This window comes from Mastigoproctus giganteus, chromosome 1 (assembly GCF_048544385.1).
Source record: "Mastigoproctus giganteus isolate SK-2022 chromosome 1, ASM4854438v1, whole genome shotgun sequence".
NCBI lineage: Eukaryota > Metazoa > Arthropoda > Arachnida > Uropygi > Thelyphonidae > Mastigoproctus > Mastigoproctus giganteus.
In genome coordinates this window covers 259,532,479-259,547,607 of record NC_143575.1, presented here as the reverse complement: position 1 = coordinate 259,547,607, position 15,129 = coordinate 259,532,479, and the positions used below count along the sequence as shown (strand labels likewise).

Here is a 15,129-nt window from a genome sequence, read left to right as displayed (position 1 = left end):
AAGCTTAAAAAACCACAATGATGGCCTATTATTATTGTACTATTAACAATTCTTGGGGATAGAGGAACATCTTGTGCAGAGAACTGAGAATATGTGCACGAATACAGTGAGCAAAGTAAGAACAGTGATGGGGTTGACAGAGAGTTTTGAAATAACATCAGGTATGAGGCAAGGAGGCATCCTGTCACCACCACTACTATTCATAGCTGTCATGAATGATGTGCAATGTAGAGTGGTGGAACAACTTGGACAGGACCAGATAAAAGTCATGCTCTTTGCAGATGACCTCTGCATATGGAGAGAGATCAGGGAACAAGCACAATGGAAAGTTGATATATGGGCTATTATGGCCAATGAATTTGGACTAGTTTGCAGTCAGGAGAAGAGTGAAGTAATTTTTCTAAAGAGAAGTGGCAAGCTTGACAGATACATTACAATGAAAGGGAAAGAGCTAAAAATGGTTAACAACTTCAAGTATCTAGGAAGCACCATTACAAAGACTGGAGTGATAGACGAAGAAATAAGTAGAAGGATACAAGCAGGTGGGAATTTCTATAGGCAGACAGAGATCTGATCTGGAACAGGATCAGAAGTGTAAGAAGTGTAAGAAGGCTGTATTAAGAAGGACCACTGAAGTGTAAGAAGGCTGTATATCAGGCCTATCCTATTACATACCAATTCTGACGTATGCATCTGAAACTTGGACTATGAGGAAAAAGGATGAAAACAGAATTCAGGGGGCAGAAATGAGATTTGTGAGGAGCATAGCCGGAAAGACAAGACACAACAAAATCCGGAATGATGTGATTAGGGAGAGAATTCAGGTTGAAAAACCCCAGAATAGGATTGAAAGGTCCCATTTGAAATGGTTTGGACATGTCAAGAGGATGAATGAGAGGTGTTTGGCAAGAAGAATGTTTGATTTACAATTAAAGGACATAAGACCAAGGGGGGGACTACGAATGAGGTGGCAGGACATGATAAAGATCAATGTCATTAACAGAGAAGGAAACTGGAGTGAAATCAACAACGGAGAGAAGTATACAGACAGGGCATGGTGGCAAGGCTTCTTACATCAACCAGTCAAACAGTAGAACAATGACAAATGATGATTAGAATTATACAAGAGTGTGAATATTAGTATTCCTCCAATATAATGATTTTTTTTTTTTTTTTTGCTGACACTGTTTAAGCATGCTTTTTTGCATTGTTTTCCACTACTACTGACATTCACTTCTGATCTGTACAATTATTTTTCAATTGGAAAAGTTTAGCCATAAAAAAAATTCTTTATGGCACCACATACAACAAAATACCTATTACTAAGGTAAATTAAAACAGTTTTGATTTCCTTTTTTCAGTTATTTGTAGCCATTATTTCTGGCTATACAGCTGGTTGGGATTTTTTTTTTTTTTTTTTGATAACATGATGTTTCTAATGTGTTTTATCTTATTATAATGTCAGAATTAAGAATAAATTTTGAAAGTTTCCCATTTTTGACTATTTCTTTTTTCACAAACAAGTTGTGATCAAAAAGTGCAAGGACTAAACTAACACATGGGGAATGAAACTTACCGGCTATTTGGATGGATTTCCTTCAAAGTAGTCTCCTCAACATTGTATATACCCCAAATCCAATTCTGAAATATGGTCTGCATAGTTTCCTCGGTTATTACAAATCAAAAATCTGCAGGGCATTAGTGGATGGGAGGACCACAGTGATGGAGTGCTTTGCAAGAAACTTTTGAATGGAAAGGAATAAGTGTGCAGGGGCATATTGTAGAAACAATGATCAGTCCCAGGAAAGCCTATTCCCTCCCCCAATTCCCAGTCCCAGGAAAGCCTATTCCCTCCCCCAATACTCCTGCCTATGATCTCTATCAGCTAATAGTTCCCTGAAGATTCTCAATACATGCAGAATCACTGCTGATAATTATATCAAGAATAGTGTAACCTCGGTGAATACACGCTATTCAACAGTTCAAGTGTTTTTAAAAAAAAGTACACACACATTGTGATATTTTGTACTTTAAAACTTGAGTATCTTGTTTTGTGTTAACTCCTTGTTTGTTTGTTATTTGGTTTTTAGGAGCATTAGCAACTAAGGCCACGTTGCCCCAGGGATATGCAGTATCTTGGTGGGCACGGGCTCGAACCCCGGTCTAATCAAGAAGCATGTGCTACACACTGCTGCTCCTGCCCACCTGGCTACGGAAGCACCGCTAACTCCTTGTACATTCCAGCAGCCAATATTCATAATCCATTTCTGTTTGCCAGTTCGATTACTATTTGTCTGTTAGGTCTTTTAGCATTGAAAGAATGTTTTATGATGAATGGGGAGCTGGTCCATTGCATCAACCCCCAACCTGGGGGACCAGGGTATCTTTTTTCATCTGGTCTCTAGCTACAAACTTTTCTGGCTTGGGAGGCCCTACCAGTAGCAAGCTACCACCAGCATAGCTCTGTAGACCACTGAGACATGCAAGCCCCACCACCACGACAAGGTAAAGACACCATTGAGGATTGGTGGATGGAGATCAGGAAGATAGAAGAAAATGGGAAAAAAAAATAAGGGAATGACTTTTCGATGTTAGGTTGAGGAAAACCATTGTAATAACGGAATAAATCCTAAGAAGAAGAAAAATAACTTGAGTAACCTTGAAACTAATATACTCAAAACCAATTTCAAAAACTTTTCTGGCCAATAGAGCAAATGGGTATTAGCATTAGTAGAGGAATTTGATGCAAGAAAGCAAGCTTATGCAGCATCAGCCAAAAAAAAAAAAAAAAAAAAAAAACACTTCCACTTCACCCCTCTGTTCGTTCAAAATACCTGTCCAGCTGAGTCTTAAACTTATTTAGGCTATCAACTTCCACGACAAGGGATGAAAGTCTGTTCCACCAACCAACTACTGGCTGGTTAAAGGCAAATTTCAGCACATCTATCCTACATCTGTCTTTCCTCAATTTGAATTTATGTCCTCTCAGGTGATTATTCTGAGCGATAGGAAGAATCCCAACAGCATCGAGCATGCTCAAACCATTCAAGGCTTTATACACCTCTATCAGATCACCTCGCTGGTACCTAGTCTCCAGACACTGTAATTTGCAAAACTTAAGCCTTTCTTCGTAAGAGCACTCCTTTGTTCCATTCACTAATCTTGTTGCCCTTCTCTGTACTCGTTCCAGCAGCTCTACATCCTTCTTGAAATGAGGCCTCCAGACCTGTATACAGTGTGGCCTGACCATTGCCTTATACAAGGGAATAATCACCTCCTTATCCCTGCTAGAAAAATTCCTATATATCATTGACAATACACCATGAGCTACTCTTGCAGCCCTTCTGCACTGCTCAAAGAACTTCATATCTGCCTGCACAACCACCCCCAGGTCCCTTTCATTCTCAACCACTGTCAGTGTAGTACCACAGAGTTGATACGTTGCTGTTTCCCATGTGTAGTACTTTACATTTGTCAATGTTAAACTTCATTTGCCACCTCTCAGCCCATCTGCTCAACCTTTCCAGATCCTGTTGAAGCAGCACAGTGTCAGTAGTGTCCTTGACAACCCTGCCTACCTTTGTATCGTCTGCAAACTTGGACATTAAGCTTGATATACCATCATCAATATCATTTATGAATACAGAAAACAATAATGGACCCAACACTGAGCTCTGAGGAACTCCACTAATAACATTAGTCCACGACGAGCAGTGTCCATTGATTACCACTCTCTGTCTTCTCCCCCTCAGCCACCCCTTTATCCACAGCAGCAATTTGCCTCCAATGTCACACTGCTCCAATTTGTGCAGCAGTCTTCCATGTGCAACAGTATCAAAAGCCTTTCTAAGATCCAAGTATATAATATCAAAGTTATACCCTCCATCCAGTTCCTTTGTGACTGCATCATAGTATCCAATCAAATTGGTCAGGCAAGACTTCCCCTTAACAAAACCATGCTGTGTCCGAGCTATAACTGAAGTCTTGTCTAAATGATCCTGCAGTGCTTCTTTAACTAGTGCCTCCATTAATTTTCCTGGAACAGAAGTTAAACTCACAGGTCTATAATTACTTGTGTCAGCCTTTGATCCTCCTTTGTGAATTGGGGTCACATTTCCACATCTCCAGTCTGTGGGTACCTCCCCTGAGTCCAAAGAAGCTCTCATAATTATGGCTAAGGTTTGCTTACTTCCTCTGCTGCCTGCCTTAATATAACTGGATAGATCCCATCCACCCCTGGTGCCTTTCTTGTGTTTATCTTCAACAATTTGTCCTCCACATTACTCTCAGCTATTACAAGATTCTCTAGCTTACTGCTAGAGTTGAATACACCTCTGGCATTCCCCTCGCTAAATAACTCCTCATGTGTGAATGTCGATGCAAAATATTCATTTAGTTTGTTAGCTACCTGAGCACAATCATCAACAGTTGACCCATCGATATCAAGTGGACCAATCTGATTCATCCCCTTCCTTCTAGAGTTTACATAAGTAAAGAACTCTTTACTGTTTTCTTTGCATCCCTTGCCAAAGATTTCTCGTAATCTGCCTTCGCCTGCCTAACCTCCTTTGTAACTTGGTTACAGATCAACTTGTATCTATCATAGGCTTCTGTGTCATGTGTTAATTTGTATGTATCCCATGCATGTTTCTTCTCTGCCATATGCCTCATCAGTTCATCTGACATTCATTTAGGCCTAAACCTTGAACAATATTTCTTAGTTGGTATGTAAAGCCTAGTAGCTTCCAAGATAAGTTCTTTGAATGCTTCCCATTTTGCATTTGCTGTTGGTAACATCATCAGTTGGTCCCACTGTATAGAATTTAAATACTGTCTCAATCCATCGTAGTCGCCTTTACGGAAGCAATAACCCTTCCCTTTACCCCTAATGGTAGTTACCTCTTTGAGTAAATCCCACTTCAGCACACTGTGATCACTGCCACCTAGTGGTTCATTTATCTGCAGATTCTTAATGCATGAAGAATCACTGCTGATAATCAAATCAAGAGTATTCCTCCCTCTAGTTGCCTCCCGAACATGCTGATGTAGAAAACAATCATCCAATAAATCCACAAAAGCCTTGCTAGTGTGTGAGTGACCAGCCCCCAAATTCCAGTCAATATCTGGGAAATTAAAATCTCCCATTATAAGACTCTCTGATTTACTGGCCCACTCTACCTGTACAGTTTCTTATTATACTCATCAGAGTCATTAGGCCTATAGCACACTCCTACTCTCAATTTTGATCCCCCAATGCTTATGTCACACCAAACTGACTCGACACTGCACTGTCCAGCGATGTCCACTGGCTTCACTTCCTTGGATTTTATGTATTTCTTAACTAATAGCATAACCCCTCCTCCCTTCCTATCCAGTCTATCCTTTCTGTAGATGTTGTACTCCCCAAATTCCAGTTCTGCATTCCTTATATGTGTGACACCACGTCTCTGATATCCCAACAATATCTGCCTTTGATGTTTTGGGCAATACCTCAAATTCATCAAATTTATTTACTAAACTCCTAGCATTGGTGTACACGCAAGTATACATGCACCTATTTCTATTCTTAGCTACCCTAACACAACCCACGTGTTTACTTGTACCGCAATGACTCCCAGCAGTCTCTGAAATATCCTGCATCTTGTTTTCCAGGCTTCTGCTCATTCCAATAGAAGCAGTGCAAGAATCACTTTCACCTCAGCCAGTGGCTACTGTTAATCTATTAGTCCTTGTATCCCCCCAAGCTAGCTTTTTTCCGACCCACCTAACACTGCCTCAATAGCATCAGCAAATATTCTTGCACCCTTTCTATTTAAGTGTATCCCATCCCTGCAGAAGCAGTCCCTTCTGTTAACGAGTACAGATCAGGCTGAAAAAAATTCTACCCCTTGAGCCTTGCACAATCCTTCCAGGGCCGAATTGATCGACAAGGCTCTCATCATATACTTCCTCCTATCATGTCTGGGCAGAATTGCAGACACTTTCAAATTCAACCCTATTTCACGGCTTTTTTTCAACAGTGACCTGTACTTGTTAAGCAATTCTGCCGGTCTCCTACTCTTGATATCATTAGTGCCAACGTGTACAACTATATCACCTTTTGTGCCCTTAAAAGATGATATCTACTCTACAACGTCATCAACCTTTGCCCCTGGCAGACATACCCTGGTCCTGTTCCACCTATCCTTTTTACAAAGCATGTTCCCCGTTTCCCTGACAATAGAGTCACCAACAACTACTAGTTCCTTTGGGACCAGCGCATTCTGCCTTGGGGGGGGGGGTGTTGCCGCTGTGTTGCGCAATGACTAAGTGCAAGCTCTGGCGTTGATGTGGGCAGCTGAGAGCTTGATGGGCCCCTCAATTTAGTTCCTTCGAGGGCATCCACCCTGTCCTTCAAGCTCTCATATAGGCCCATAAGAACGCTGAGTTGCCTGATTTCGATACACTCCTTGCATCGCGCGCGCACACACACACAAAGACATCCCCCATGGCAATATCATGTCCCGTACCTGAATGCTGCACAAACATCATGCAAGCTGTGCATTTTAGAAGGCTGTGATTCAGAAGGCAACTGCCCCCCTCAGTTCTCCTCTGAGCCACAGCACTTCCATTAGCTTGAGCCGTTTGTTTTGCTGCTCTGGTCTGAGTCATGATTTCTTTTAATTTAAATAAAATTTCAATTTCAGTTTATAACCGTAACTTATCTCCCAACACAGTTATAATGGGATATATATTTTTTAGTGTCAAGTATTAATTATCTCCGAGTTCCCTTTATATAACTTCCGTATCAGTTATGTATTAATTAATTATGTTACATTTGTTATCTAAGTCGGTATATGTATTTAGTTAAAAGTACAATTTAAATGCCAACGAAGTTCAACAAGTTTAATAGATTTTACCGATCACTGAAAATATTATAACTTATACTATACTAACGCTATCTAGGTTCGATATATAACGATCGTATGAAAAAGAAAGGCGGGAAGTTACGAACGGTAACTCTATGGACACTTAAGTATTAATTAACTTTCAAATCTCGCTGTCTCAATTCAGAATAAACTAATGATCCTTACTAGGTCTATAAGCTACTTACAAAAAATAATTTGATGTAAAAAATATTCAATAAGCGGCTAAATATGGCTAAAAACTTCACATTCAGCGGAGTTGCGACTTGTAACACGTGGATACCCTTACCGATCCTTTTATGCAATTGCAAGGCCGAGTAAAAAATAAATACACCAAATTAATCAGAAAATCACAAAATAATGCTATACTACTAAATTTAAATCAAAAGTTTTAGAAAAACAATAATTTCAAATCAATAAATAAGAAAAATCCACTTAGCGGCTTTGAACACGTCTGGCCCCTACTGGCCTCGTCAGCAGACTTGTCAAGATGATCCTGCAATTCTTCCTTAACCAGTGACTCCATCCGAAACAGAAGTAAACTAACAGGTCTGTAATTACTCATGTCACCTTTTGATCCCCCTTTGTGAATTGGTATACATTTGTATATATCCAGTCCATGGATACCTCTGCTGAGTCCAAGAATGCTCTCATAATTATGGCTAAGGGTTTGTTTACTTTCATTGCTGCCTCCTTTAATATAACTGGATAGATCCCATCCAACCCAGATGCCTTTCTTTTGTTTAACTTCAACAATTTTTCCCCCACTTTACTCTCAGTTATTGCAAAATCATTTAACTCCCTGTTTGATTTTGATAAGTTTCTGGTCTCCACTTCCCTAAAGAATTCCTCATGCATGAATGTAGATGCAAAATGCCCATTCAGTTTGTCAGCTACCTAACCAGGATCATCAACAGTCATACAACTGACATCAAGTGGACCAATCTGATTCATCTCCTTCCTTCTAGAGTTTACATAAGTAAAAAGATTTCCTGTAATCTGCCTTCGCTTGCCTAAACTCCGTGACTTGATTACAGAGACTACACTATATCAACACATGATAAATTATCATGTGTGATAATATATATTATCACACATGATAATTTATATGCATTCCATGCAATTTTCTTGTCTGCCACGAGTCTCATTAGTTCATCTGACATCCACTTAGGCCTAAACCTTGTACTGTATTTCTTAGTTGGCATGAAAAGCCTAGTATCTTCCAAGATTAATTCTTTGAATGCTTCCCATTTAGAATTTTCTGTTGGTAACATCATTAGTTTGTCTCACCATATAAAATTAAAAACTGTCTAAGACCACTGTAGTCACCTTCATGAAAGTAAAAACCTTACCCCTGATGGTAGTTGCAATTTTTAAGTACATCCCACATCAGTACACTGTGATCACTGCCACCATGTGGTTCTTTTATCTGCAGATTTTTAATACATGACTAATCAAATAATTTCATCTGATAATCAGATGAAGAGTATTACTCCTGGTTGCCTCTCAAACACTGTACAAGGCAATGGTACGTCATGGCGCCTCCGTAGCCAGGTGGGTAGGAGCAGCAGTGTGTAGCACACTTCTTGATTAGACCGGGGTTCGAGCCCATCCTGAGTACTGCATACAAGTCTATAAGTGTCATTTGCAGGAGGATATTAGCATTAGCTTTAGTAGAGGCATATGATGCAAGAAAGCAAGCTTATGCAGCATCAGCCAGATAAAAAAAAAATTCCACTTCACCCCTCCGTTCGTTCGACATACCTGTCCAGCTGAGCCTTAAATTTATTTAGGCTATCAACTTCCACAACAAGGGATGGAAGTCTGTTCCACCAACCAACTACTGGCTGGTTAAAGGCAAATTTCAGCACATCTATCCTACATCTGTCTTTCCTCAATCTGAATTTTTGCCCTCTCAGGTGATTATTCTGAGCAAGAGGGAGAATCCCATTGGCATTGAGCAAGCTCAAACCATTCAAGGCTTTATACACCTCTATCAGATCACCTCGCCGGTGCCTAGTCTCCAGACACTGTCATTTGCAAAACTTAAGCCTTTCTTCGTAAGAGCAACCCTTTGTTCCATTCACTAATCTTGTTGCCCTTCTCTGTACTCGTTCCAGAAGCTCTACATCCTTCTTGAAATGAGGCCTCCAGACCTGTATACAGTACTCTAGGTGTGGCCTGACCATTGCCTTATACAAGGGAATAATCACCTCCTTATCCCTGCTGGAAAAATTCCTGTATATCATTGACAATACTCCATGAGCTACTCTTGCAGCACGTCTGCACTACTCAGAGAACTTCATATCTGCCTGAACAATTACCCCCAGATCCTTTTCATTCTCTACCACAGTCAGTGTAGTACCACAGAGTTGATACGTTGCTCTGGGGTTGATGTTTCCCATATGTACTACTTTACATTTGTCAATGTTAAACTTCATTTTCCACCTCTCAGCCCATCTGCTCAACCTTTCCAGATCCTATTGCAGCAGCATAGCGTCAGTAGTGTCCTTAACAACCCTGCCAACTTTTGTTGGCAGGGTTGTTAAGTAGTGTCCATTGATTACCACTCTCTGTCTTCTCCCCCTCAACAACCCCTTTATCCATAGCAGCAATTTGCCTCCAATGCCACACTGCTCCAATTTGTGCAGCAGTCTTCCATGTGCAACAGTATCAAAAGTCTTTCTAAGATCCAAGTATATAATATCAAAGTTATTCCCTGCATCCAGTTATTTTGTGACTGCATCATAGTATCCAATCAAATTGGTCAGGCAAGACTTCCCCTTAACAAAACCATGCTGTGTCCGAGCTATAACTGAAGTCTTGTCTAGATGATCCTGCAGTGCTTCTTTAACCAGTGCCTCCATTAATTTTCCTGGAACAGAAGTTAAACTCACGGGTCTATAATTAGAGTAAACCCCCGCTATTCGCGGGGGTTACGTTCCTGAGAAATGTCGCGAATACCGAAAGCACGAATACTGAGTTATGGCTCCCATAGTAATAAAGGGGTTTCGTTCCAAAGTATGTGATATATAAGAAAAACTAGTCTAAAATTTTGTCTGTGTATGTATTATATGTACCTTCATAATATGACTATGTACGTAGACAGTACATAGTGAAATGCAAGCATATGGCATCGAAATGAAAATAAGAAACAATTTAATATTAAATGTAATATTTATTAAAAATTTCAAACAAATCTTTCAAACCAGCGCCTTTGCTAGCTAAAAAATTTATCCCGCCAGTGCTATCACCAGTTTCGCTAAAGTGTTGATAAAGGAGTTTTGCTTTTTCACGAATGATAAGTGAACTTAACAGAATTTTATTTTGAGTTCGTTCTTCTACCTACAAATTTAAAGCTTTTTCCATTTATTCTAATTTAACATCACGAGTTACAGAGCAAATTTCTGAAGCAATTAGCGTATTTTCACGGACACTACGGCGGATTTTTTCTTCCGATTTTTTGATTGATCCGTTGACTCATTGATTTTATAATGTTTTGCCACTGAGGAGACACTTTCACGATTAGAAATTTTGTCTAATAACTCTTTATTCGCTAATGTCATCACCTTCTTTGATCTTTTCACATTTCCCTTGTTATTCATAGCCATATTTTTGCACGGGTTAGAAAGAACTTGTCTACAATAAAGTCACTTTCTTCCATTAACACGCTCGAAAAAGTCTGTTTTACACTGTAAAACAGTAGATTTATCACTTTTGTAAGCATATCAATTTACAAATTGATAAATTTATAAGCATATAAATTAAAAGCAAACGACGAAATCTTCCATGACAAGTGCATAATACATACTGAACAAGGATTAGCGAGAAACATCCATGGTCGTGATTTCGTCACCCCCTCTCCCCCCACCCACTGAGCGCTGTTTTGACCGGGAAAGATAATTTTAGCCACGCGCATGTTTTTTATGGCGGAAAATATTCACGGCGCTTTAAAATTCACATTTTTTTAGGTTTCATTTTATATTAAATCGGCGATCGCGAATACGCGAAACCGCAAATACAGATACCGCGAATAGCAGGGGTTTACTGTACTTGTGTCAGCCTTTGATCCTCCTTTGTGAATTGGGGTCACATTTGCACATCTCCAGTCTATGGGTACCTCCCCTGAGTCCAAGGAAGCTCTCATAATTATGGCTAAGGGTTTGCTTACTTCCTTTGCTGCCTCCTTTAATATAACTGGATAGATCCCATCCACTCCAGGTGCCTTTGTGTTTATCTTCAACAATTTCTCCTCCACTTTACTCTCAGTTATTACAAGATTATCTAGCATACTGCCAGAGTTGAATACACCTCTGGCATTCCCCTCGCTGAATAACTCCTCATGTGTGAATATCGATGCAAAATATTCATTTAGCTTGTTAGCTACCTGAGCAGGATCATCAACAGTTGAACCATTTATATCAAGTGGACCAATCTGATTCATCCCCTTCCTTCTAGAGTTTACATAAGAAAAGAACTCTTTACTGTTTTTCTTTGCATCCTTTGCCAAAGATTTCTCGTAATCTGCCTTCGCCTGCCTAACCTCTTTTGTAACTTGGTTACAGATCAACTTATATCTATCATAGGCTTCTGTGTCACATGTTAATTTATATGTATCCCAAGCATTTTGCTTCTCTGTCATATGTCTCATTAGTTCATCTGACATCCATTTAGGCCTAAACCTTGAACAATATTTCTTAGTTGGTATGTAAACTCTAGTAGCTTCCAAGATAAGTTCTTTGAATGCTTCCCATTTTGAATTTGCTGTGGGTAACATCATCAGTTGGTCCCACTGTATAGAATTTAAATACTGTCTCAGACCATCGTAGTCACCTTTACGAAAGTGAGGTGCCTCCGTAGCCAGGTGGGAAGGAGCAGCGGAGCATAGCACACGCTTCTTGATTAGACCAGGGTTCGAGCCCGTCACCACTAAATACGGAGGATGCGGAAAGGTCAGGAATGACCACTGCATATTCACGGAGCAATATGGCCTTAGTTGCTAATGCTCCTAAAAAAAAAAACCTTTACGAAAGCAATAACCCTTCCCTTTACCCCTGATAGTAGTTACCTCTTTGAGTAAATCCCACTTAAGCACACTGTGATCACTGCCACCTAGTGGTTCCTCTATCTGCAGATTCTTAATGCATGAAGAATCACTACTGATAATCAAATCAAGAGTATTCCTCCCTCTAGTTGCCTCCCGAACATGCTGATGTAGAAAACAATCATCCAATAAATCCACAAAAGCCTTGCTAGCGTGTGAGTGACCAACCCACAAATTCCAGCCAATATCTGGGAAATTAAAATCCCCCATTATAAGACTCTCTGATTTACTGGCCCACTATTTTCCTGTACAGTTTCTTATTATACTCATCAGAGTCATTAGGCCTATAGCACACTCCTACTCTCAATTTTGATCTCCCAGTGTGTATGTCACACCAAACTGACTCGACACTGCACTGTCCAACGATGTCGACTGGCTTCACTTCCTTGGATTTTATGTGTTTCTTAACTAACAGCATAACCCCTCCTCCCTTCCTATCCTTTCTGTAGACGTTGTACTCCCCAAATTCCAGTTCTGCATTCCTTATATGTGTGACACCACGTCTCTGATATCCCAACAATATCCGCCTTTGATGCTTTGAGCAATACCTCAAATTCATCAAATTTATTTACCAAACTCCTAGAATTGGTGTATATGCAAGTATACATGCACCTGTTCTTTTTCTTAGCTACCCTAACACAACCCATGTGTTTACTTGTACCGAAATGACTCCCAGCAGTCTCTGAAATATCCTGCATCTTGTTTTCCAGGCTTCTGCTCATTCCAATAGAAGCAGTGCAAGAATCACTTTCACCTCAGCCAGTGGCTACTGTTAATCTATTAGTCCTTGTATCCCCCCCAAGCTAGCTTTTTTCCGACCCACCTAACACTGCCTCAATAGCATCAGCAAATATTCTTGCACCCTTTCTATTTAAGTGTATCCCATCCCTGCAGAAGCAGTCCCTTCTGTTAACGAGTACAGATCAGGCTGAAAAAAATTCTACCCCTTGAGCCTTGCACAATCTTTCTAGGGCCGAATTGATCGACAAGGCTCTCATCATATACTCCCTCCTATCGTGTCTGGGCAGAATGGCAGACACTTTCAAATACAACCCTAATTCACGGCTTTTTTTCAACAGTGACCTGTACTTGTTAAGTAATTCTGCTGGTCTCCTACTCTTAATATCATTAGTGCCAACATGTACAACTATATCACCTTTTATGCCCTTAAAAGATGATATCTGCTTTACAACGTCATCAACCTTTGCCTCTGGCAGACATACTCTGGTCCTGTTCCACCCATCTTTTTTTACAAAGCATGTTCCCCGTTCCCTGAAAATAGAGTCACCAACAACTACTAGTTGTAGATCTAGTTCTAGATATAGATCTGTTGGAGTAGGTGCAGAGAAGAGCAACATGTTTGGAGAGGAACAAAACAGGCTCTTACCACGAAAGATTTCAGTTTACAATTTGCAGTGCATAGAGACAAACACCTGCGAAAAGATTTGACATTTAAGACTCTGAATGGATTGATTATGCTAAATGGTGGTGGCATCATTGACTTGCTCAGAAAACAAACATGAGAGAACATTAATTTAAACTGAAGAAAGATGGTTGAAGAATAAATGTGTAAAAATTTGTTTTCAGCCAGTATTTAGTTTATTACTGAAACAAACTTCTGTCTAGTGGTGGGGAAGTGGGCAGATTGAATAAATTTAAGGAAGAACCAGCCAAATTATTGGAGTGACAGGTGATGTGGGAAATGTTTCTTTCTGGCTAATACTGTACAAGCTTGCTTCCTTGCATTATTTGCCACTACTAACAGTAATAATAAAAATTTCAGTTGAATGAGTTGTGTACTACCAAAATTTCATTGTAAAGGGATTTTATTTCGTTAATATCCATAACATTTTTTCAATTGCACGTTTCATGTATTTGCATTTTAAAATTTCTTCTCCATCCATCCATACCCAAATATTCATAATTTGAAAGCAAAGTTGAAGGTGGTGGGATTAATGAGTTCATAATTATTTCAAATTTTCACAATTCACAGATTTTTATTGTTTGCAATGATTATCAACATTTCATGTTACTGAATCTTACGAAAACATTGTAATCAATATGTTTACTTGTTTTTTTTTTTTTTTTGTAATGTTCATCAAGAAGCGAAGGTTGGAGTTCTGGTCCACCGACAGCGTAATTCTCAATTTTGGAATCTCCCCCCCCCCCCCCGCGTTCCAGAACAACCATACCAATGATCGGTCCCTCTAATTCTTCACACCCCTTTCTGGTACCGGAAGTATTAGTATGGTAGTTTCGTCACTGTTTTCGACTAACATTATGAAATTGCAGCGAACAACTGCCGAGGGCTCTTGTAACTAATGAACCTATTCCATCACCCAAGAAATCATCATTTATTCATTTCATTATTATTATTTTATATATATTCAGACATTTACTAAGCCTAAGTAGATTTCAAAGTTGATGTAGCTGTAATAACTTATTTCACGGTACGAAATGATCATCCATTAAACAAAAACACATTTTCCCTTTCTAATTAACATTTACTAATACAGTTCTGCTGTGCAAATCTAAAAACAGCATTTTATAAGCCAAGAAAGGAAAACTGAAACGATTTGACCGAAATCCAAACTTGATTTCAGTTATGTACACGAAACAACCCACCTGACAAGTAGCTGTAGTTTTACCTTCTTCACAATAATTGACTGGAGCTAAACCAGGCAAGTAAAATTGACAGGATAAAGATATTAGAATAAAATAAATTACACAAAACAAATTCCACGTTGCGACCATATTAATGTTTTATCACATTAACAGGCATAAATTAAACGTAATAAAAACTACTTCGCGAAGGTGCCTAAACATCAAACTAATACGTAACTTTGCTGACGCACACTTTTACTCTCCGTCCAGTAGGTACTGATGAAAGTGTTTATTAACAACCAATAGGAAACATGAAATTTTAAATTCTCTACAGCACTTAACTTATAATTCATTTTTTAACTATTATATTTGGATGAGGACATTTTTAAATGGTAATAACAAGACGATTGGCCAAATCTTAGAAATATTTCCAAAAAAATAAAATCGATGCCCAACTACCCTTGCCAGTCCCGAGGTGGCCAGCTTTTTGCTCTATCACACAGTGTGCAAAACGAG

The 15,129-nt window shown here is 39.4% G+C and overlaps 1 protein-coding gene across 1 annotated transcript in view; it reads right to left on the bottom strand.

The window, feature by feature from the left end:
* Nucleotides 1-14,868, bottom strand: part of TM9SF2 (transmembrane 9 superfamily protein member 2) — a 118,397-nt gene extending 103,529 nt beyond the window's left edge. Inside the window, exon 1 of the mRNA XM_090377241.1 lies at nucleotides 14,635-14,868. Within this exon, the coding sequence (XP_090233367.1) occupies nucleotides 14,635-14,763 (129 nt within the window). The 5' untranslated portion in view covers nucleotides 14,764-14,868. The remainder of the gene's footprint in view (nucleotides 1-14,634) is intronic.
* Nucleotides 14,869-15,129: the final 261 nt, after the last annotated feature.